The sequence below is a fragment of the Anser brachyrhynchus genome, assembly GCF_964034855.1.
Source record: "Anser brachyrhynchus genome assembly, chromosome: 2".
NCBI classification, from domain to species: domain Eukaryota; kingdom Metazoa; phylum Chordata; class Aves; order Anseriformes; family Anatidae; genus Anser; species Anser brachyrhynchus.
The window spans coordinates 160,515,121-160,538,015 of NC_137695.1; the positions used below are offsets into that span (position 1 = coordinate 160,515,121).

The window sequence follows — 22,895 nt, forward strand, 5'->3', positions numbered from 1 at the left end:
GCTGGAAATTGCCCACAGCACAGCAATATTTGCTCCCTCGAGTGGCACCCGATATTTTTTTTATAAATTTATCTCCCCCGAGGCAGGAGGTGGCTCCTGCCCTGGATGGGTTTACGCGGTGGCTCCCACGTGGCGCAGCGGCGGAAGGTCCCCGCGGGTTAAGCCTCTCGATCCGAGCTCCCCGGTGTCCTCCTCCCACCCGTGCGCCCCGCGATGCCCCCGCACAGCCGAAGCCCCGGAGGAGGAGAGGGAACGCGTGGGATGAGTGATTTGAGCCACTCGCCCTGGTTTCTGCAGCCCAGCGAGCAGCACGCAGGGAGGTGACAAATCCACGGTGCCACCGAGGCCGGAGCTTCCTTCTTCCCCTGGAAGCCCCCGATGGTGCGCATGGTCCGCAGGAAGATGAAAAAACACCCCAAAACGTCTCATTGCCTGTAACCCTTCATGGGGGGTGGCTATGCACCAAGGACCTCAGGATGCTCCTGGAGCAGCCACGAGGCCTGGAGAGGTCTTAGCGATGGGCAGCTTAAAGAAAATAGAAAACCACAGAATCATAGAATCTTTTAGGTTGGAAAAGACCTCTAACGCGATCTAGTCCAACATCTGAAACAATGAAAGAGAAAACAAGGCTCCCACGGGGCTGGGAGCTGGACTCTGCTCCGATGCACCGAGGAGCTCGTTTGCCAGAAGGGTGCCCCCCAGGGAGCTGGAAAATCCACCCCGAGTGCAGCTCGTGCAAAGGATGCAGAGAATAAACTGTGAACGTCTTCAGCAAGCACCTGCAGCTGCACGGCGTCGAGACGGATGGAGGAGGAGGAACTGGGTGATGGGGACGGAGGCAGTGGAGTGGAGCTGGGGGTCGGTGCAAGGAGGGGATGGGGGGGACAGGAGACGTGTGCTCGGCCCCCGTCCCAGCTCTCCGGGCGAGCAGGGAGGGAGCAAAATGTGTCGCGAGGACGGATCCTGCTGCTGCTGGCTCGCTCGTGCCAGCGTGCTGACTGATGGAGAGCGGGACGGGCACGTCACGTTTGGAGGGGTGATGTTTAAGAGAATAAAAATGTGTTAAGCGACGAGCCGCCCGATTTGCAGCCCGCAGGCTGTAAGGGCGTGAGGCAGAGCAGGCAGAGCAGCAGCGTCTCGCTGTGCTGTGCACACCCGTGCACGGCCGGACCTCAGGCACCGAGCACGGCTCCCTGCTCGGGCCGCAGCTTCCCCTTCGCACCAGGAACCCACCCCGCAGGCCCAGGGGAGCAGCAGGGACTGCGCTGGGGAGACACAGACCCGGGGAAAAAGCTTTTAAACCTGCACCACCACGTTTTGGAGGCCGGGGAGTTATTTTGCCCGTAGGAAAGAACACCTAAGCCAACGCTAATGAGGAGGAGCAGCTCCCACGGGTGCCTGCACCTCTTCCTCCAGTGACTGCTTGATGGATGAGCAAACTGTAAACCGTAGAGGCATCAGTGACCTCGCTAGGGGAGCTGCCTGATGAATTATCTCCCCGCTGCAGGACCGGGACCCTGCTCTCTGCCCCTCCACAGTGCTGAGCACCGGCACCCGACCCCGCGCCGTGCCCGCGGCACCGCACCGACCCATGGCCGGCCGCCCTCACCTTTCCGTTTCCTCCTTCACCACGGCGTACTGGGTCGACTGCCGGCTCGTCCTCGTCTGCTCCGGCACCTTCTCGCTGCCCTCCAGCTCCTGCTCCAGGGAGGAGCTGGTGCTGCCCTCCCTGCTGACATTGCTGCTCCTGCCGGGGCTGTTCTCCGTGGAGGCTCGCGGCGACTCCGTGTTCTGCTTCAGGGTCTGCAGCTTGGCCAGGGGGATGATGTCGCAGTTCTGCGGCCGGTGCCACACCGTCCGCTGCGTGGTGGCATTGTAGTAGTAGAAGCGGGAGGTGTTGGGGTCGAAGAGCTCCCACCACTGGTTCTCATTGGTGCGCTTGATGCGCACGCCGGCCGGCGGGTCCCACACGCACTCCCCCGTGATGAGGTTGGCGTACATGCGCTCCCGCGTCCGAGGCTCGATGATTTCCACCCATTCCAGCCTGAAGGAGGGCAAGGAGAGAGAGGGAGGCGTCAGCGTGCTCCCAGCACCAGTGCTCACGGCGCTATTAACGCTAACGAGGTGCTTATTTGCAAAGGGCTATGCACCGGGCCCCTGGTTTTCACCTCCCAGGGGAGTTCAGCTGATCCATGAACCAGCCGAAATGTGAACCCAGCTTACGGCACCCCAGCTTTTGCCCCAGCTTGTGGCTTTGCCCTCCTCATCTCACACCGTTCGGAGACGAGCGGCCTCAGAACCAGCCAAGCCCGGCAGCGTTCCTCCACGGAAAGCTCATGGATGTTGGCTCCAGCCCTGCCAGAGCAGCCACGCAGGTGCCCATGGCCAGATTTGGCAGTGCCCAGGCGGAGGCACAAGCTCCTGCGTTGTTCTGCTGGGATCCCTGCTCTGCATCCTGACTGCAAGACACGTGGCCACATACGGCACAGCTCTGCGGCGCACATCCCACCTCTGGAGCATTGTCCTACCTCCGGTGTGCATCCTACGTCTGGACCACTTCCCATTTCTGGACCACATCCCATCTCTGGAGCGTTATCCCACCTCCGGTGCGCATCCCACCTCCGGTGCGCATCCCACCTCCGGTGCGCATCCCACCTCTGCACCACTTCCCACCTCCGGCGCACGTCCCACCTCCAGCAACCGCCCCACCGCACCGTGATGCATGCCGGTGAAAACCAGGAGCTGCCTCGGCGCCTGAACCAGAGGGACCCAACAGACCCGACCCTGCCCACCTCTGTTAAAGGAGGAGCGGGTCTTGCGTTGGGCCCCTGTGTGGGTTTACAGGGCTCCTCGCCAAAATACGGAGCAGAAAACACAGCGCAAGCGTCCTGCCACCACCCTGTGCCCCACACCATGAGCTGAATGTGCTCGAAGTGGGGTGCTTAAATGGCAAAGTGGGGCTTGAGTGGAGAAACATGAAAGCGGATTTAATTAACTCATAATCTTGCAGACGGCGGGAATTAACCAACTTTTCAGATTACCCCAAGCACTGCAGGCGTCACCTTTCGCTAATCCAGAGGATGCTGAGGCTTACAGCCAGTCACGTTTTATTCAAACTCCTCGTTTTTGTGTGGGTTTAAATAAAAAGATAAAGGGGATGTTCTTATTAATGAAAAGTCCTTATGTGGGATTTGTGCTCGTCTACGTTCACCAGTCTGAGTGCTGTGAAGGAAGGAGGTCGTGAGAAGGCTGCAGCCTGGCGCGCAGCCTCGGTGCAGCGCCACCGTAAAGCTGGAGGCCACTTCCAGCTTTGTGGAGTCCAACGTTTTGTCCAGGTCTCCACCGAACACTTTAATTTGGGTCCTGGCGTGGCGCAGCGCTTCTCATTTCTGGGATTTTGGCCTCGGATTGACATCAGCACTGGAGAACCCGCGCGTGCACCCGGACAGGAGCAGTGAGCCCGTGGTGAAACGGGAGCCCAGAGCTCCGAACCATCGTGGGGACACATGAGGAACCCCACGTGGCTTGAAGATGAAGCCCTGCTCTGGCCCAGCAGCACCAGCAAAGCAGCGGGGCCGTAAGCCATAAATCCCAGCAGTGCCCCAAAAGAAAAGAGGGGTCGTGGGGTCTCCTCGGAGATCTCCGAACCTGCCTGGACGTGGGGCTGGGCACCAGCTGGCAGGGCCCTGATGGGGTGGGGGGCACCCAGAGAAGCCCCCAACCTCCATTCTCTGCCCCTGTCGCTTTGTGATTGCAATTCCCCTGTCCAAACGCAGGACAAAATCCACGGTCTGGGGGGGCTGCCAGGCACAGCTGTGGACCGGGGAGCTTGGGTGCGATGGCAGATTTGGAGAAGAAACCCACAGGACACAGGGACAGGGCTCCAGCACCGGCCCGAATTCTTCTGGACCCTGTCTTGAGCTTTGCAAAAAACCTCCCACGTTGTGATTTTTCCCCAGAAGTGCAAATTTCAGGGCTAAACCCACTGAGTATTGGGGCATTGCTGAGGTGCCGGTACGGCACGACGGCGGTGGGATCATGGGTACGGGTGCAGCACAACTTGTCTGGGTGCCAGGCGCAGGCTCAGCCCGGAATCGCCACCATTATTTACCAAATCCACCCAAATCCTCCGTGCCGTGGAGCAGGGAAGTCGGCTGCCAGCCCATCGGGTATGGCCCACGGGAGCGCAGACCTGCCTGCTGTTGGCTTAGAGGAGCTTATAAGTGGTGCATTGCAGGGAAAGGAGCTTGGGGACCCTCAGACCCACTGGGAAGGCTCCAAAAAGCCCGGGGACTCACCCCAAAACCCTAACTCCCTGCGCTGCCCCGAAAAGGAGCCGCGATGATGCGCAGGTTCAATTTCTGAGAGCACAAAGCCAGCTGAGGTGAACCCTGGGCTCATTTCAGCTCGGTAACGTTTTTCAGAAGGCCACAAGAACCAACGAATCTTCGAGCCACAGCAGCCTCCTCTTCCCATTTCAGGTGAGGACGCTCACCCTGCACTTCCCTAGGGACGGGGCGATGCCACGACGCGTGCCGGAAAGCTCGTGACGCCGTGGCAATTACCCGCCGAGCCAATCCAATTACGAGCAGCTTAAATTCCAACGTATTTCACACTTAAAATGACATGGGATTTATTGATAACTGCAGTTACGAGGGGAAAAACAGCCGAGCCAGCATCTTTCTGTACCAGAGCACAACAGGGTCAGGAGACCGGGTCGATGCTGTGCGCGTGTCTCGTGGGGAAGGAAGCGACCCACGGCAAGAGGGGGAAGGAGCCGGAGGGGCCGTTCATCTTAAATCAGCCCATTTCTGAGCAGACTCCACTCAAAGTGACGTTTTCCTGGCAGCCCCCAGGTGACTGCTTGGTGCCGGGGATGCTCGCCTGCCGTGCAGCAGGCTGCTCGGCACCCATTAACAGACCCCGAGAAGGAGCAAACTACACCCCAAAGCACCCAGCTACATCCAGAAGCACCCAACTGCACCCAGAAGCATCAACTACACAAAGAAGCACCCAACTACAACCCAAAGCACCCAACCACAACCCGAAGCACCCAACTACAACCCAAAGTACTCAACTACAACCCAAAGTGCCCAACTACACCCTGAAGCACCCAACTACAACCCGAAGCACCCAATTACACCCTGAAGCACCCAACTACATCCAGAAGCAGCCAACTACAACCCAAAGTGCCCAACTATACTCTGAAGTGCCCAACTACCCCCAGAAGCGCCCAACTACCCCCAGAAGTGCCCAACTACAACCCAAAGCACCCAGCTACACCCAGAAACACCCAATTACACCCAGAAGTGCCCAACTACACCCCAAAGCACCCAACTACATCCTGAAGTGCCCAACTACACCCCGAAGCACCCAACTACACTCAGAAGCACCTCACTACACCCCGAAGCACCCAACTACACCCCAAAGCACCCAACTACATCCAGAAGTGCCCAACTCTACACGGACACGACGCTTCAGGCCAACAGCACCAGCACACCCAACACAGTCCCCAGCCCTCGCAGTGGTTTTGGAGAGCTGACCCCAGCCTGCCCCAGCAGAGCGAGGGCTCCCTGAAGTGCCCTGCTCCTCTCATCACCCCATCTCAGCCCACAGAGATCACCGCTGTGATCAAAATATGACCGGGAACCCAAATCCATGCAGTTCTGCTGAGGAGACCATTCCCACCTCATCCCCACCCTTAAAATAAACAAATAAATAAAAATAATAACCCATGCCACGGTGCTCTGATTCCCTACCTCCGAGCAGCACAATTTGGTTCGTTATGCACATGGCACTCTGCAGGAATGTTTTGCCTAAAATTTGCTTTACTTAAAACGTGTTTTACTTAAAACGTGTTTTACATAAAATGTGTTTTACTTAAAATTTGCTTTACTTAAAAATTGTTTCAGCCACCAGAGACAGTTCCTCGGTGCCAAACCTTAGAAAGCCCTGGCTGATGAGCGCCGGAGCAGCGTGGACAGAGAACTGCTGAGCGTCAGCAGTAACGCAGCGCCGGCCGCGGTCAGACAGCAGTTAGCAGAATATCAAAGCGCTTGGAGCGAGGGCTTGTTCCCGCACCGGTGGTTTCAGTGCCAATGAATATTTTTTCGAAAAGACATCATTAACCTGAAAGGTGTTAACACTTCCTCACTAAGCAGGCTGGCAGAGGGAGATGGAAAAAATCGGGGTTGGCCACGCAGCGCATCTTGCTACTGCAAAAATGCTTCGAGTGGGATGGGGTTACCAAACTTTGGGGTCAGCAGCCCCAAAACACCAGGAAACCTCGATCAGCCCCAAAACGGCAGGAAACCTCGATCCCAGTCCCCCTGCATCCTGCTGATGTTGACCACGGTGATGGACGGTCCCTGGGCGAACCCAAAAAATAACTCCAGGTCCCTGCAAAGCTGCTGTTGTCACTCATGGGGCAGGGAGGAAAATGAACACCGGTGTTGGGGTGACATCTATGGCTTTTGGGCAGCAATCGCAGTGCTGGTGCTATGAAACCAGGCTCAAGAAAGCACCAACAGAGTGAGCTTCTGCACCAGGGCACAGGGCAGCTCTGACTTTGATCTGAGCTTTGGATCCGTGCACGACGGAGGCTATAACTGGATTTTTTTGGTAGAAATCCAAAATATTTGCATGTCTGGGACTGAAGCTGCGCCTGTTCCGGTTGATCCCGGCAGCTTCTTCCAGTCCTTACAGCACCGAGCCTGGGAGGTGGCGGTGCAGGGAGGGCCCCGGAGCTGGCCCCTGTTCAGAGGATGCTTGGACCCGAATTGCTGCATCCCCCCCACCAGGACTCCCCCTGCTCACCCCCCTCCCAGTGCTGTGCAGCCTCGGGATGCAAGCTGGGAAGGTGCCGAGCGCGGCGGGGAGGAAGCTCCTGGTGCAGAAACGCGCTCCTCTGTCGGCCTGGCCAGCGATGCCTTCGGAGTAGCCTACGTGAAACCCAGGGTTTTATTGATTTCCGTGCTAATGAGGCCACCGAAGCCTTATGGGCGTCCGAAATCGCCAACACAGCAGCCAGAGGGAGAGCCTCGCCGCTGCCGGCCCCGCTCTGCTCCCCTGCCAAGTCCTGTCCGAAGGAACTTTTGTCGCTCTCTTCTGAGCCACCAGGCTCAAGACCCTGCTCGAGGCCCCGAGGTGGCCGCGGGAGCTGCCCCAGGACGGATGCTCATTAATTTCTGCTGACGGTCTTGCAGCGTCTCATCCTGCCTGGTCCTTGTGGCACCCTCCTGGCAGCCCCCCCGCGCTCAGCACCCCACAGATGGAGCACAGCGCTCCCCGCAGACGGCCCCTGCTTGCTCACCCAGGCTCCTGCTGGCTGGTTCTTGTTTGGAGGGGACGAGCAAAGGCTCCGGCTGAGGCGCGGCTGATTCGCTTTGATATCGGGGTTTATTAGTTTATTATTTCCTAAGGTGGCTGCAGAGCTCGGTCCCTGCCTCGTCAGCGCTTTGCCCCTTGCTGAAATGGCCGCGGGTGCCGGCACGTCCAAGGAGAGCAGAGCTCCTTGCCTGCTCTCTCCGCGGACACAGCCCGTGCCTAGCAGGCAGCGGTCTGGATTTCTGCCCAGATCTCCGTGAGCTGCAGGGCTCAGGGTATTTATACACTCCCGGACCAAAGCCAGGAGCTGCCGGAGTATCAGGTCGGACCCTGAGCTCTGATTTCCCCTGACGAAGCTGCTCTCCCATCTGTAGGGACGCGCCGGGCTCGCACGCTCGGCGCTGCCCTCGCTCTCCGGTTACGCGGCACTGTGCGGTGAGTGCTGAGGGTGGAGCGATCCCAAACGGATACAGACTGATAAAAACCCCAAAAACCAACCACAGGAGATGCGCAGCCGACCATTTGCTGGGTCATTTGCAGCGCACCGCGAGCTCGGGCTCCCATATAACCATATATCCTTATAACCATAAATCAGTTATGCAGAAACTCTTGGAAACTCCCAGCTCTGGCACCTCGGGGATGGATCCCGAAAAACTGCAGGTGAGTTTCAGTCCTCTGGCCATAATCCATAAACCAAAGACACTTCAAACTTTTTGCATGCAGCCTCAAGAGCGTGCTGACTGCTCGCAGCATCCAAACCACGTTTTTTTTTTACACAAAGAGCCATTCGTGATCTACCCCAGTATCTAGGATGGAAAGGACCCACGGAAGAAAACCAAGAAAGCAAGGTTCCGGCAATTTCAAGCGAATTTAAGGAACCGGGAGAAGCAGAGAAGAACCAAGATGGGTGGCAAGGATGCGATGGATGCAGAGCTCCTTCAGGCTGCTGTTGAATGTTGGAGGCCACCACGAGGATGGGGATGCTCGGGGATGCTCAGGGGCTCCTAAAGGGGCGCAGGTGCAATCGCCAAGTAGCTGCACCGTCGGTAACCGTGGCCAAACGTGGTCATGCTATCACCGATCTGTCCATTCTGTAGCATGGAGGCTGTGCCAACCGGACCGTCCCAGGGCAGGTCTCGCCCACCCTCCTGGCAGACCACTGCGAGCAGGACTCAGAGGAATAAGAGCTGAAGGCGCTCACAGCGTTTGGTCCCTCCGCTCCCTGCCGCTTACCAAATCCATCCCGACCAGACGGAGAGCTCCAGGGGAAAACACGGAGCACGCCTCTCGTGCGGGTGTCAGAGCCTGTTCCGCTCAAGGCTCGCCTTGGCCACGTTATGTTTATTAGATCGGAAGCCAGGCTGGGTTTAGAGCCAGACACGAGCTCCGCTGTGTGCGCGGGCACGCCCTGGGGCCGGCAGGGCATTTCGGCACCGTGTTCTCCGGGAGCTGCGGGCTCCTGGGGGCATCGCGCCCTTCCTGCTGTCACCCTGCATCTCGTGGGCACCCGGACCGAAATGTCCCCAGTTACTGCTTGCTGCTGGGAGGGAGCCAGTGCCCAGACCACGGAGTGCTGAGCCTCGCCGTGACGCATCCCCAACACCCACCCAGCCTTCAGCGTCCGAGGGGGCTTCGAGCAGTGCCGGGGAGGTGCTGGGATCCCCAAACCCACCTGGACGTGGGGCTGGGCAGCAGCTGGGGGGGTCCTGTTGGGGCAGGGGGGACCGGGCAGACACGGGGGTGCCTCCAAACTCAGCCACTCTGTGATTCTCTGAAGGTCCCCAAGTGCAACCACCGACCTGACCTACCGCGTCCCATCACCAAACCATGTCCCTTAGCGCCACAAAAAAAGATCCACGTGGGACACTTTTCACAAATTTGCACTCCCAGGGAAATTTCTCTTCCTGCTGAGTGTGGCACGGTGAGTCCTGAACCCACGTGCTCTCCATCCCCTGCACCTACAGATTTTTGGGGGCGATTTGTCCAAAGAAGAGGGCTTGAGGCGTTCCTCAAGCTGTGGGACACCGTGGGTAGTGCTCCTTCCCATGCCAATCCCTCCAAGCTCCTCGTGGCTCCATGAGATGCCCCCCAGCAAGTCAGCCTGGGAAAAAAATATTTTCAGTTCAACAGAATAAGATTTTAAACTTCAAACAAGCAGAACTTCTCCTCCTCGACACTGGCCTGCTGCACCACGTGCCAGGGGAGACGGGGTTTAGTGGTGGGCCTCGGCGGGTCAGGCTGATGGCTGGACCTGATGACGATGATCTTGGAGGTCTTTTCCATCCTAGATCACTTGTTCTATGATACTGAGAGCATTGAGGGTCCTTTTCCTGCTGCATGGGGGTGCTCAAAGACACCTCAAGCCCCTTCCCCGGCCACCCCCATTGCCGCTCGAAGCCTGACGACAGCTCCGGCGCTCGCACGGAAAACCGAAAAGTCGTCTCAAGGGAATTTGGCAGCTGACAGCACGAGGCGGGACGGCGCGGATTTGCAACTCGGAGGTAATTTGCAATCTAAATCGCACCCCCCCGAGTGATTCCCGGCCCCGGCTGCACCGTGGAGGCAGATGTGCCGCTGCTGCGGGCGGTTCGCTTGGAACGCGCCCTGAGAAAGTGCTGGGGCCGCTCGCTCCCAGCCCGCCCGATGGGGAGCTGAGCCGTGCCGGAGTGATTTTGCATAGGGCTGAGCCTCCCGGCTCTCTGCTACGGCTTCTGCTGGCTCCTTCCCTCTCTGGTAGCTGGAGAAAGCTATCAGGATCACCTGGAACGCCGCTTTTAAATACCGATATTACAACCACTATGGGAACCGGAGAGACTTTGCATGAGCCTTCACCTCTTTACGAGGTCTGCTCGAGCAACAAAGGGCCAGGAAAACGAAATCCATCTTCCTTAGTCATGGGCGAGCTCTGAGGAGCAGCTTGTAGGACGTGCAAGGAGCAAAGCCCAGCTCGTTGGAGCGTGGCTGCCGAGACCCATGGCCCGCTGTGTCCATCGAGGCAAACGGTGACCACGAGGGATGCATGTCTCCATCCCTCGAGGCAAACAGTGACTGCCGAACGTGCCACCACATCCCCACCGTGAGCCGGCCCCGCCAGGGATGCCCGGGAGCTGAGACCTGCCGGAGACACCCGATGCTCTCCAGCTTCCACCATGGGTGGAAGCAACCAGGATCCGGGGCGAGAGCCACCACGGGACCAGAGGCAGCCCCTTGGGGCAGGAGGCTGCCTCGCGAAAGCCTCACAGCCTCTCCCACGGTGTTTTCCCAGCTGTTTTCCCCTGAGTGCTGGCAAAGCGGGACGTAACGCCGCCACCGTGTCCTGTCCCTCATCCTGAGCTCACCTCGCCGCCCAGCACCAGGCTGCGAGACGAAGCCCCGCGGCCTCCTGGCCTTCAGCCTCCCTCCCAGGCTGCACGCGACGCCAAACGCGTGGCCCGGCGGGGAGACGGGAGCAGGAAGCTTCCATTTCTATCTTTCCCCCGTTCCCATAGAAACTAAGCTAAAATGGAGATGGCAAAAGAAAATTAAGGCTTCAATAAAGGAATCCACCAGGAACCGGCGTGTGCGCGTCGGGCATGGGGAACGGCTGATGGATAAACAGGGGAGAAAAAAAGCAACCAGAAATAAAGCCGGAGGAGGAGGACTCGGTTCAAACAGGGGGGGGCGTTCCCGCACTGAAGTCTTTCTTTGTCGGGCATAAAGCTGAATTAATAAGCTACGTCAAACTGAGATGTCAGGGGAAAAAAAAAAAAAAAAAAGCTTGAAAACTCCACGGAATGAACAGCGGCGAGATGGTTTCCAGTCTCGAGTTCAGGGCCTCGTGGTAACTCGCTTAGAGCCCGTCGGGGTCCTGGAGGAATCCTCCGCGCTGTCACGGGTTGGGAAGGTGGCCCAAGGGTCAGTAACGCCCGGCAAGGACGGGGCAGGACATGGGCAGCCCCAAGGGGCAGCCCCACGGGGAAGAGCTCGCATCTAGGGTGGATGTGGGGCCAGCGCCAGGAGGGGACGGCACTGTCCCCGAAGGCAGAAAGGCGCCGGCACCGCCGGGAAGGGGACCGGGAGCTCTTCGCTCATTTTCTCAGGATGCCTTTTGTCGGTCGCTCCGCAGTTATCTGGCAGGGGGTTTAAGAGACAACTAAAGGAAATTACTTTTCATAGCACGCAATTAAACCGTGGAATGTGTTCAGCGGCGGAGCCAAAAAACACAAACGGGTTCAAAAGAGAACGCGAGGAGCTCGAGGAGGACGAGCCCGGGGGCGGCTGTGAAATAGGACACCCAGCCGCAGCCGGCACGGCCAGGTCCTGCTTCGCCCCCTGAATTTCACCAAATTCGTCTTCTTGGAGAGGGCCTCTGGGACTGCCAGGCCCAACCCGGGTGGTTCCCCGTCCCGGGGAGGTCTAGGCAGAGGCACGGAGCTCTCGGACCCCCCCCACCGCCCATTTTGTGCCGATGACTTTGGTGTCATCGCATCGCTTCTGGCCTAGAGGACGCGGGGACGCGGCACTGGCTTCAAAGGGCGGCTTTGGAAAGAGGATCGGGCGGCTCCGATGTCCTCCCCTCTTATCGGGGCAAGTTCGACCTCTGGCGAGGGCGGATGCTCCCAATCCGAACTTCACGGCGCGAGCCTGGGCTATGCGTTATCTCCTTTAAACCCCCCCCCGAAAGTGGAGAAAGCTGCCAGAAAGCTGATAACGCGAACAGGCGGCGATGAATCGAGCGTCCGCGTGAAAGCCGCGGACGCGCCGGGCTGACCTCAGGCTTTGTAAAGCTGCTCAGCCTTCAGCTGGAGGTTATGGGAGCCTCTCTCTGAAAACTTCCTTGTCTGCTCAGCTGGGCTGGGGGGGTCGAGGTTTGGAGGACAGCAGCCCCCAGGAGGTTTTGATGGAAGGAAACAGGGCCGGGGAGCTCCGTGCGGGATGCTGAGCCACCGCGTTGCTGGCTGCCGTACAAAAAGGGTGCAAGAGAGAGCTGAAGGGTGCCAGGCCATGAGCAAGAAGGGGGAAGAGCAGACACAGCCCCCACAGGAGGGGGTGAGGAGAGCAGAGAGCTGGGACATGCACGGTGCCTGCCCGGGCACCCAGGGGTGCAGTCAGCGTGCTCTCCGGAGGTGGCTCGGGTCGTGCACCGAGAGTGAGGGTGGCAGAGGTTGGAGACTCCTCCGGGTCCCCCCTGCCCCATCAGGGCCCCCCCAGCTGGTGCCCAGCCCCACGTCCAGGCGGGTTTGGGGATCCCCAAGGAGCAGCCCCCAGCCAGAAGGATCCAGCACGGTTTTATTTCAATCTCCACGTGTTTCCAGCCAAACCAGACCTTCTCCCGCAAGCAAGACATCTCACGCATCATCCACGCAGCTCCACCGGGGACATGGGACGGATTTGGCCCAAGCAGAGCTGGGTTTTAGGGTGTCTCTCCCCCAAGGGACCAAGGGGGGAAGCTGCAGCTCCTGCAGGCAGTGCAGCAGATGGCTGCACCGTGGGGACGGGTCTCTGGGGACGGGCGGCAGCTTCGTCTCTGCTGGCACCGCGAGCGCACGCCATGCGCGCCGCCCCGAGTCGGGTCTCGACGTTAGCACGGCTCCGGTGTCAGCGTTGCGCTCACCAACCCGAATTTTCAGCGCCGAAGTTTCTAAAAATTAAACCGACTGAAGAAGATCACCCGAGCACGGGGACTTGCCAGTGCTGGCTCTGATGCTGCTTAAAAAATAATAATCTTATTTTGCTTTTCCAACTGAAACCTTCAGAGGAAAGATGATTAATGTGTTATTAATAGTAATAATCTCCCTGCAATATTGGAAGTGTGAAACACGGAGAGGAATGCTTTGAACTTTACGCTATCTGCCAGAAGCCCACGAGCAAGCAAGAACCTGTCACAATCCCACAAAAATCCGGAGCGAGAAACTTCCCCTGCTCCCAAAACCTCTGCAGGAAGGGAATTCTCCGAATCCCATCGCCTCAATTCCCAGCGCTGGAAAACGAGCGCATGCGAGGCCGTGCATCAGCATCCTGAAGGGGGACTGACCGCTTTTAGGGGAAAAACAACTTTCAGGGAAAAAAAAGCAGAATTATGGGCAGGGGAAGAGCTCTCAGCCTGGCAGCTGGCCCCGTGCTGGCGGGGCGGCGAGGGAGCGGAGCAGGCGCGGATTCCAGAGCGGTCGCAGCTGCCGAATCCCAGCCCTCCTAGCCAAGTGTGCGGGGCGCTCCTCGCGCCGACTGCCGTTTCATTTTTATTTTTTGACTCCTGGAGTTAAGAAAAACCTCGTTTCGATGCAGCTGTGACTTCAAGCCGACCTAAGCTTGAGGGACAAGGACTTAATTTACGGTTTCAGAAAGCAAACGAGGTGAAGCCCGGATGGGGACGACCCGAGGGCGGAGTGGAAGCCCCTAAATACGCACCCTGATGGATTTGATTTGTGGTCCCCGTGCCGAGCTGGCCCTATCCCACGTGCTTCACGCAGGCATCGTGGCGAGGAGAGGAAGACACCGGATGATGCCGGGGGAACAGTCCCTGGGGAACAGCACTTGCTGCCTTCACCGCAGAGCCGTAGAGAAGGTCGCTGCAGCAGAGCCTTGAAGCATTAATGCCAGTTGCTGAAAGCACGCGCTGCGCTTTTGGCCTCCGAAATATTTAGGAAATAGCGGGGGCCAGGCGAGCGCGGCGCTTGAGGGCATTTCTGCCTAGGACCCTGCTCTAAGCCACGCACGAGCCCTGCGGCGGCAGCTGCTCCCGAGCAGGTGATGTGCCCCGTTTTGGGGCCAAAAGCGGCCACCTGTCCGGCTCCGGACGCGGTTTCATTTCCCATCGTGGCTGGGCTGGGGGCGAGGGGGGGGAACAGGCAGCGCAGACCCCGTTTAACCCTTTCGGTTGCTGCACGTCCTGCTGACGTGGAGCTCAGCCCGAAAAATCCCTGGGATGCCGGGAGCAATTAGAGGCTGTAAGACAAGATGACCTTTCCCCGCGGCACGGGGAGATTGCCAGCAAGCGCCGGCTCCCACCGAAATATCAGATAACCTCTCGGTGCTGCGCTGGGAGGAAGAGGACGCTTGGAAGCCGTCCTCCCCCTCTTCCCGACGGCGATGGGGTGGTATTTGTAGGACCTGCAGATAACGCTGTAAGACGCAAAGCGCTCGTTGCTTCAAAGCACCGAGATGCTAGCCCTGGACAGAAATCTAGACAGCAATCTCACTTAGCAAAAAAAACCAAAAACAAGAACAAAAAAACAAAAGCCACAGGAAAAAAAAACAAAAAAAACCCACAAAACAAACCAAAATACAAAAAAATCCCTTGGCAGAGCAGCGGGAAGCCTGCTGCAGGCAGGTGGACATAGCAAAAACCCCTCCACCCGTTGCAGAAATCCAAGAGCTGTGCGCCGGGTGGGTTCCTGCTGCCCCCCCCCTCCCACCAGGACACGCAGAGGAAAGCAAAACGCCTGCATTGCTCCTCCAAGCCCAGCCGGGCACACGGAGCAGGCAGAGAACGGAGGGGAAACGCCTGCTGCCCGCGCCGACACCCGGCCATATGCCGCGCTATGACAAATCCCTCCGGTAGCACGCCGCGTGCCCGGGCGCGGGATCCGATCGCTCGGCACAGTTGGTGCGAAATCTGCCACTCAATCTGCCAGCGCGGCTCAGAAGGGAGATAAAGGAGCAAATCCCCCCCCCCACCAGCTCCCCAAACGCTGCCCTCCAGCAGCCCGATGGGTCCCGGCCCCCTCCTCCCGCAGAGCCCCCAGCACGACCCCAACCCCTCGTCCCCCAAGGGACCAATCCTGCCCCGCAGGGGCTGCGGATGCTTTGCATTTCCAGTGCTAGGTCTACGTAAAGGGGCCCAGAGGCGCCTCCAACCTCAGCCATCCCAGGACTCCGGGGTGTCTACGGGAGGGCAGGCGGGCGCTGGGCAGAGTCGACGACACCACGTGTTCCTGCTCGAAATCAGATTTGTTATTTCTGATACGGTAACAGCACGTAAGCAAAGCAGTTCAACTTAAAATTGACCTGTTTGGAAGAAAAAAAAGGGAACTAAGAAGTCCTGGATCCCTACCTCTGGCGTGCACACCTTCTCACGCCGTATCACAAAGCTCCCATGTCAGGAAATAACCGCTCGTATCAATGGAAAACTATTGCATTACTTCTACCGCACGGTCAGCAGCAAGGCCGCCCTTCTGCACCAGGTTTTCCATGTTTTTCTTAACCGTCCCTCAGCCTGGCACAAAATCCCGGCGCTGCTCTACAAGGCACGCTACCGAAACGCGCCCCAGCAGAGCCGAAGACTTCCCACGAGTGCCCTTGGGTGCGACGACAAAGTCAATTTTTACGAGGCGCACGCAGCGAAGCCCGTGAGCAAAATTGCTTTCTGTCCCCGCTCTCCCGGGGGAAAAGCAGCTGACCTTAAGGAGAGAGCGAACAGCGGCAAGACAGGGCTAACCAACCTTGAAACTTAAAAAATGGAATGCCAGAAATAAAAGCGATTTTTTTTTTTTTCGGTCAGTCTGGGACTGTAACTTGGGCGTTTTACCTTGAGAGAGAAAGCAGGGATGTCAGCGAACGACTTGTCACCTACAAGGGCTACATTTATACATAAATAACATCAGCGGGGTGAAGCAAAATGCTCTGCCCATCCTTGGCGCGAGCTCTGCAGAAGGAAAGCTGCGCAGAGGGCAAAAGCCCAAAGCAAAGTGAATAACATCCCCCGAGAGTGACTTGGCAGGTGCGAGAGCATTTGCTGCCTCCAGAGCCTCCGCTGGCAGCAGCAGCGGATTCCGGACGGCCCTACAAGCTTGGCCTCCCCTCTATGCATCTTGGATTTGTATTGCAGGGGGTTCCCGGAGCCCCCAGGCAGCAGGAGGTCCCTTTATGCGAGGGGAAGGAAGCTTCCGAGTCCCCGCCAGCGCAAGGAAAAGGAGGGGGAAATTTGAGATGAGGATGCAGCAAGTGTTCTGGAACTAAGGTTACTGGGAGAACCACGTGCACCTTCCGAGAAATCAGTAGATAAATAAATAAATAACCCCCCGAGGGACGGGAACAAACCCCTCTCAAGCGCTCAGTCCTTGGTCTGTATGGGAGGTGGAAAGCGTCCAGCACGGGAGCCACAGCCTGATGTCTCCTTGCCCTGCTTCACAACACTGGAGGCTGGAACAGATCTCTGGAGCTCACCGGGGCCACCCTCCCTTCCTCCCTTGGGCGCAGGTGTCCTTGAAGTGATCCTGCTCAGGGCCTTTTTCGGTCCAGTGCTGAAATCTTTGTAAATGGGGGTCTCGGAGACGCTCCAGGAGACCATTCTTGGGTGATCCCACCACGAGGCCCCACCACGAGGCCCCACCACGAGGCCCCACCACGGTGCAGCCGTGCATCGCCTCTCACCCTTCCTGCGCCGCATCTACGGGCGAGCCTGGTGCTCTCTTCTCTCCATCACAGAGGGGAAGGCGGCAGCTAGATCCGCTCCTGGCCCCTTCCCCACGCCGTGAAGCCCAGCTCTCACCAAGGGCTGCCACTAACGTGATGCCCTCCATGCCAACACAGCAAGGCCAAGGTCCTCTGCTAGGCCGAATCCTTGGTGGCCAGGACAGCGTGTCCGCAATTACGGGGCTGCAGCGCTGGTGCAGTGGCAAAGCTCCAAGATTTGGCGTTTTCCAGAGCCTGGCGCTCCCTGCAGCAGCCAAAACTCCGAGATCTCACCCCAAAACCTCATCACTTTTCTGCTCCGAGCGCTGCAGCATGTGGGATGCCCAACAGAAGGCAAGCGGCTCCGGCCTCGGGCCTACGCTACACCTTCCTTCCCGTTCCACTGAGCACTTTCTGGGTAAAAACCCCATTTGGGGGATTATGGCTCTGCTGCTCCCAGCCAGCAGAGCAGCCCAGAGCCATCTGTGGAGGTTTCGCCTTCGTCCTGTTCAGCAGGGTGGCCTGAACTGATCCAACAGGGCACGCAGAAGCATTCAGCACTTGGCAGTTCCAGGGACCAACACGCTCCGGAGGCCTGGCCGCGTTATTTCCAGCCGGGGAACAGCGCAGAAACCTGCCATTAAATCCCCTCCTCCGGGGCCCGAAGGTGGGCCGTGCACCGCGCCGATTTGTCGACAGCCACGCGCTGCCTCCAAAATGACAGACTGCGGGCGCCTCGCTTTGTTCTCCTCCTCCCCCAGGTTCCGGGAGAGCCACAGCCAGGCACGGAAAGAAAAGAGCGCCGCGTGCTAATTCGGTACGGAAACAAAGGCAAAAGGGCCTCGAACCTCGCAGCTTCTGCATGGAGCTGGAGCCGTTCAGGGCATTCAGCGCGCTGCCAGCCCTGCTTGCTGCTGGGCACAGAACCACAGAATTGCAGGGGTTGGAAGGGACCCCAAGAGATCGTTGGGTCCAAACCCCCTGCCAAAGCATGGGCAGGCCCTCTCCATACGCTCCCAACCGAGGCCGATGCCTGCAGCCCTGAAAATCAGAGCCACCGCTACCCGTGCCATGCGTGGCAGTGAGTCCTGCCCTGACAATGCATCCTGGGGCTCCTCGTGCTCCTGCTGGCTGAGAACGGCCCTCGGCTTGCTTCGGTGGTGGCTGGCATCTGGGAGACGCTGCCTGCTTCTCGGAGGGGGTCTGCAGCACTCGGTGAGCAGCATTTTAAAAAAAAAAACAACAAAAAAAACCCACGCTGCAAAAGACTTTAATTAAAGGCACACACTTACAAAATACAAAACCTAAACCTAAAACCACCAAAGGGCTAAAAACGTGTCGTGCTGCCTGAGTGATGGCTGTCATCATCCTTGGTGGGCCCGGCTTTCCTACTGCGAGGTTTCGGATAAGAGCGGCCCCCGTGGCAGGGCACGTTATCATGTCAGCCATTAACGATAACAATGTTTAATTACCTTAATCCACTTAATAACACATTTTGCTAAAATTAGCCAGATAAATTGCTCCGATAGCGCGACTTGAGCCGAGCTACGCTCGGATTCCTGGTATTTAACCTACTTCTCCGGGTGGCTGGGTTCATCCCAACGCAAAGCATAGCAGCCCGGGGCGGGGAGGCGGAGGAATGCTCCTCCTGCAGCATCTGCACGTCGCGAGGCTGCGGGAAGCCTCCCGAAGGCTGCTGCCAACATTCCCCAGCCACCGACAACTGGGCTTGCTCCTCGCAGGGACAACAGGAGGAGCACAGCGGCACGGCGAGGTTCCTCTGCTGCGGCTGGGAGCACACCGAGCCCGGTGAGGTGCTGCACGGCGGCGACGGATGGAGCGTGTGGGCTTCGCTTCCAGAGGGAACACGTCGCTCAAAAACACTCCAGCACTGGCTTTGTGCTTGCTGGTGAAGGATCCTGAAGCACATGGCGTGGGGGTGGGCCAGACCCCCAGAAGACCCCCAGCGCCCCTCACTGGGGCACTCCCAAACGCCGCTCACCTCCTGGTCGGGGTCAGTCCACGGTCTGACCCCGCGTGCATGCAAAGAGCCAGCAGGACTCGGGTGCAGACTGCAGGATCAGAGAATGGCGGAGGTTGGAGGCACCTCTGTGTCTCCCCCACCCCACCAGACCCCCCCAGCCGTTCCCAGCCCCACCCCAGGTGGGTTGGGGGATCCCCCAGGAGGAACCCCCAGCCCCTGGTCCCGGTGCCAAGGCTCCGGCACCCTCCCGGCCCAAAAGTGCTGTCTGGGGTCCAGGGGGAGCCTCCGGTCCAGCTGGAGGCTGGAACTTCCCATCCACCTTTCCTTTAGCATTGCACAGATGGGGAGTGACAAAAACCACGCAGGAAACCTGGCTTCAGTCTTCGCTGCTTCACGCAGGCGCCGTATCTTACCAGGACCAGGTCCTGCCGCCTCCTCGCGCTGCCTCGCAACGCTTCCCCCACCATTTATGCCCCATTTATTCCCCCTGGCCTTCCCGTTTGAGTTCAGCTCTTCTGCAGTCGCGCAGCAGCGTCGCACACCGCCACACAAGGAAAATTTCGGAAGGATCTCTCTAACACAGCACAGAACAGAGTCCCAGACCGAGTTTCACCTCGGGCTCCTCGCTGGGAAATCAGTCCCGTATCCCTGCCGTGCCCTTCCCTGCAGCACCTTTTTCAGACATCCCACGGGAAGGCAGCTCTTCTTGGCTGCTGTGCCCAATTTTTTGGCTAGTGCCTCTGGTTTTGGGTGCACGTGGACCTGCCTTGGCCCAGATGGCACCAATCTGGCGTTGGGTGGTAGTGTCTGAGCACCGCATCCCTGCACCTAACCCCCAGTGCGCAGAAGCACGACTGGGAGCACACGCGAGCCGTGCACGATCCGGCAGCACCCTGAGCTAGACTGAGCTGCCCCAGGTGCACAGCAGACTTTATACGTTTCCCCTGGAGAATTCCAACTTGGGGAGAAAAAAAGCGGTGACACGACGACATGCAAGGCAACGGTAGCTGAAGGTGTGCTTACTTTAATGGTGCTGCAAAAATAACTGCATCCAACCACCGCAGCTGCCACAGAGCCACACACAGAGGATGGAGAACGAGCGGTTTGAATAAATGACGGGGGAAAAAAATATCTGTTGCACAGGGATGCAAACTGATAAAAGCAATTTCCTACTTGATATGAAAAGCCATTTCTCCCTGGCAGAAAGAGAATGGATGGAACTGTCCCACCTCCTAACGGAGCATTTTTCATGCTCATGTTCAGGCAAGGGGCCTGGCGAGGCTGCTGAGGCTGAGCTCAGAGGTTCCCAAGCCCTGAGCCACCCGAAGAAGCACCGAGGGTAAGGGGCTGTGGAAAGCCCGACCTGTCTCGGGAAGGAGCCTCCGAGCGATATGGCGTGGCAGCGAGTTACTGCAGCCAGCTCTGCCAGAGCCACCTCCGGAGCCTTCGGATCACGGGATACCGCCTCGTGTCGCGGTCTCTCGATGCTGTTCTATTCCCCAGCCTCCTGCAACCTCGTTACGCAACTGCATGCAAATTGCTTCCTTTTAATCCCCGCTCCCCTCTGCGCTTTGTGGTTCAGCCGCTGCAGAGGAAGGCGGGCAGCGCACCGAGACCTGACCCGGTGCCTCCCAGCGGCACGGCCCCGGGGAAGCCTGGTCACCTCGGCGTCCAGTCCCGGCACGCCACACATCCTCCCAAATTAACCCAAAACACCAGCAGACCTACGCTTGCAGCACTTGTGCATCCTCAGGGCGTGCACGTTTATTATCACAAAGTGTTGAATTCCTCCTGGTTATGTCAGGGGGCAGCAAGTGCCTGCAGAAGGGAGCGGCGGCTGGCGGTGCTCGCGCTCCTGCGTGACCCACCACTGGCTGCAGCGGGGATGCAGAGCCCAGGGTTCGAAGCAGCTTTCAGTGCCCAAGGGTGTTGAAGCATTTTTGCCAGGGTCTCTTGGCAGGAAGGGAGCACAAACCCTTCCCACGAAGATCCTGCAGCTCCCCGGATCCAAGGGGTTTTCGCCTTGGGAAGAAAACGCGTCTCACCCGGTACCACAGCTCACTGCAGAGCAGCATTTTTATGGAGATGCAGCTCAGGAGGCAGTAATCAAGTATGCTTGAGAACAAACCCGTCTCCAAGCCTCCCAAGGAGTCATTTGGGGCTTTTTAGGTTATTCACCCCCAGGCTGCACGTTCCGGGTGGGCACCGCGTGTGTCAGAGGATGGACACAAACCAGAACTTCTGGGGGAGATGCTGGCAGATCCACAGATGGGTTGGAAGGGACCTCAAAGCCCATCAAATTCCAATCCCCTGCCATACGCAGGGACATCTCCCACCAGACCAAAATCCCCAAAAGTTGCCCAAAACCCCATCCAGCCCGGTCTTGAACACCTCCAGGGCTGGGGCAGCCACAGCTCCTCTGGGCAGCCTGTACCAGTGCCTCGCCACCCTTACAGTGAAGAATTTCTTTCATTCTGTTCGATGCTGCTTTCTGCAGCTCTAGAGGTTCTCAGGGCACTTTGGCCCACCTACACAAAGCCAAATCTGTCCCCAGAGCCTTGGGAAGTCAGTGCACCCAAACAGAAAGACAACGCCCGAGTGCTGGGGTTCCCCCAGCTTGCTGCATCGCTCCAGGCGCACCAACCCTCGTGGTATGAGTGCTGGAGCCCTGGCACCGGGACCAGGGAGGTGCTGGGGGCTCCTCCTTGGGGAACCCACCTGGACGTGGGGCTGGGCACCAGATGGGGGGTCCTGATGGGTGTGGGGGGGGACCAGATGATCCCAGAGGTGCCTCCAGCTTCAACTGTTCTTGGGACTCTGCTCCTCAAGTCCTACAGCGAAGGAATCCTGCGTGTCGCGGTGCCATGCCCAGTACCAGACTCAAGTCTGTCTCATTCCTACAGACACTGCAGGAGAAGAAACTGGGTTACCCAGATCTCGAAGGAAAACAGCTAGCAGCTGCCAGAGAAATCAATATTTTAAAAAGTGATCTCGTGCTACAACTCAGAACTTATCTTGCTCTGACTTTTTGTATAACGTAGGCCCTCACACCTCCTAGAACTAGTTTCAACTTCAAAACAGAAATTCTGCAGCTTAAAGGGCTTTTCTTAGGGAAGTATTTCTTCTGTGTTAGAATTTGCTCACCTGACCTCCATCCAAAGGAATTTGAGCCCAATTTCTAGTTCAAATACTCTAGCCCCAATACTTGGATGCGATCATTCGTCTCAGCTGAGCTGAGAGCCGTGGGCACTGGGCACCCGTTAGCCATGGGCACCTCAGTGCCAGCAACCTGTGTGCCCTACAAGGCATGAACTCAAGAGATGTCCCCACCGGGTCCCCAGGTCCTGCCACCGGCAGGGACAGCTCACCAAGCAAGCCAGGTCCAGTTTGTTCCCTTGATTATTTGCCACTTCAATCCTCGTCATTATAACAATATCAGATCAGCTTCCCCGATAGACGCCAAATCGCTGGCGCCAACGTGACCCATACTCAATCTCCTGCTAATGGACGATGTGGCACCACTAAATCACAGAATCATTAGGGTTGGAAAGCCCTCCAAGATCATCTGGTCCAACCATCCCCCTACCACCAATGTCACCCACTAAACCGTGTCCCTAAGCACCACGTCCAACCTTTCCTTGAACACCCCCAGGGACGGCGACTCCACCACCTCCCTGGGCAACCTGTCCCAGTGCCTGATGGCCCAATGCCAGCCAAGCACCAGGTTGCCAGAGCAGCCACCCAGACCCTTCTGCCTGGCCTTTTAATACATCAGCACATTACTGACTTTTACCTAGATCTGATTCCCTCAATTTCCAAGACTCACTGCAAAAATGATGGTCTGGAGGTCTGATTCCTACCGTTATTTGCCAAAAGTTATTGACATTTTCACTAAGTCATCCAAACTTTGCCTTCTGTTTCCCTTTTCCAAACACCACCAGCTTAAATGATACTGGGAGGAAGCTGAGCTCTCCTGCCTGACCAACGAGTACATCCTTGGCATCAGATAATGGGCCCGCACTGCGGCTGAGAACAAGCTTTGGACACGCCGGGAAGCCACGAAGCTAGCTCCTCGTCAGCAATTTCTCCCTCTGCCGCGCGGCTCTCCTGAGTCACTATCTAATTGATAACTCCGTCCTATCATTTCTCCCTTCTCCTTCATCACTGCCTTTACCCCTGTAATTACTACGGCTATTTCTCTCCCAGGCCGGGC

The 22,895-nt window shown here is 58.0% G+C and overlaps 1 protein-coding gene across 5 annotated transcripts in view; it reads right to left on the reverse strand.

Moving 5' to 3' along the window:
• ARHGAP39 (Rho GTPase activating protein 39) overlaps positions 1–22,895 on the reverse strand; it is a 102,192-nt gene that overhangs the window by 29,439 nt on the left and 49,858 nt on the right. For all 5 annotated transcript variants that reach the window (XR_013945726.1, XM_080578099.1, XM_080578100.1 and 2 more), the window contains exon 2: positions 1,610–2,044. Coding sequence is in view for 4 of the 5 variants with exons in the window: in XM_080578099.1 (XP_080434225.1) it covers positions 1,610–2,044 (435 nt within the window). In the remaining variant the exon portion in view is untranslated. The remainder of the gene's footprint in view (positions 1–1,609; positions 2,045–22,895) is intronic.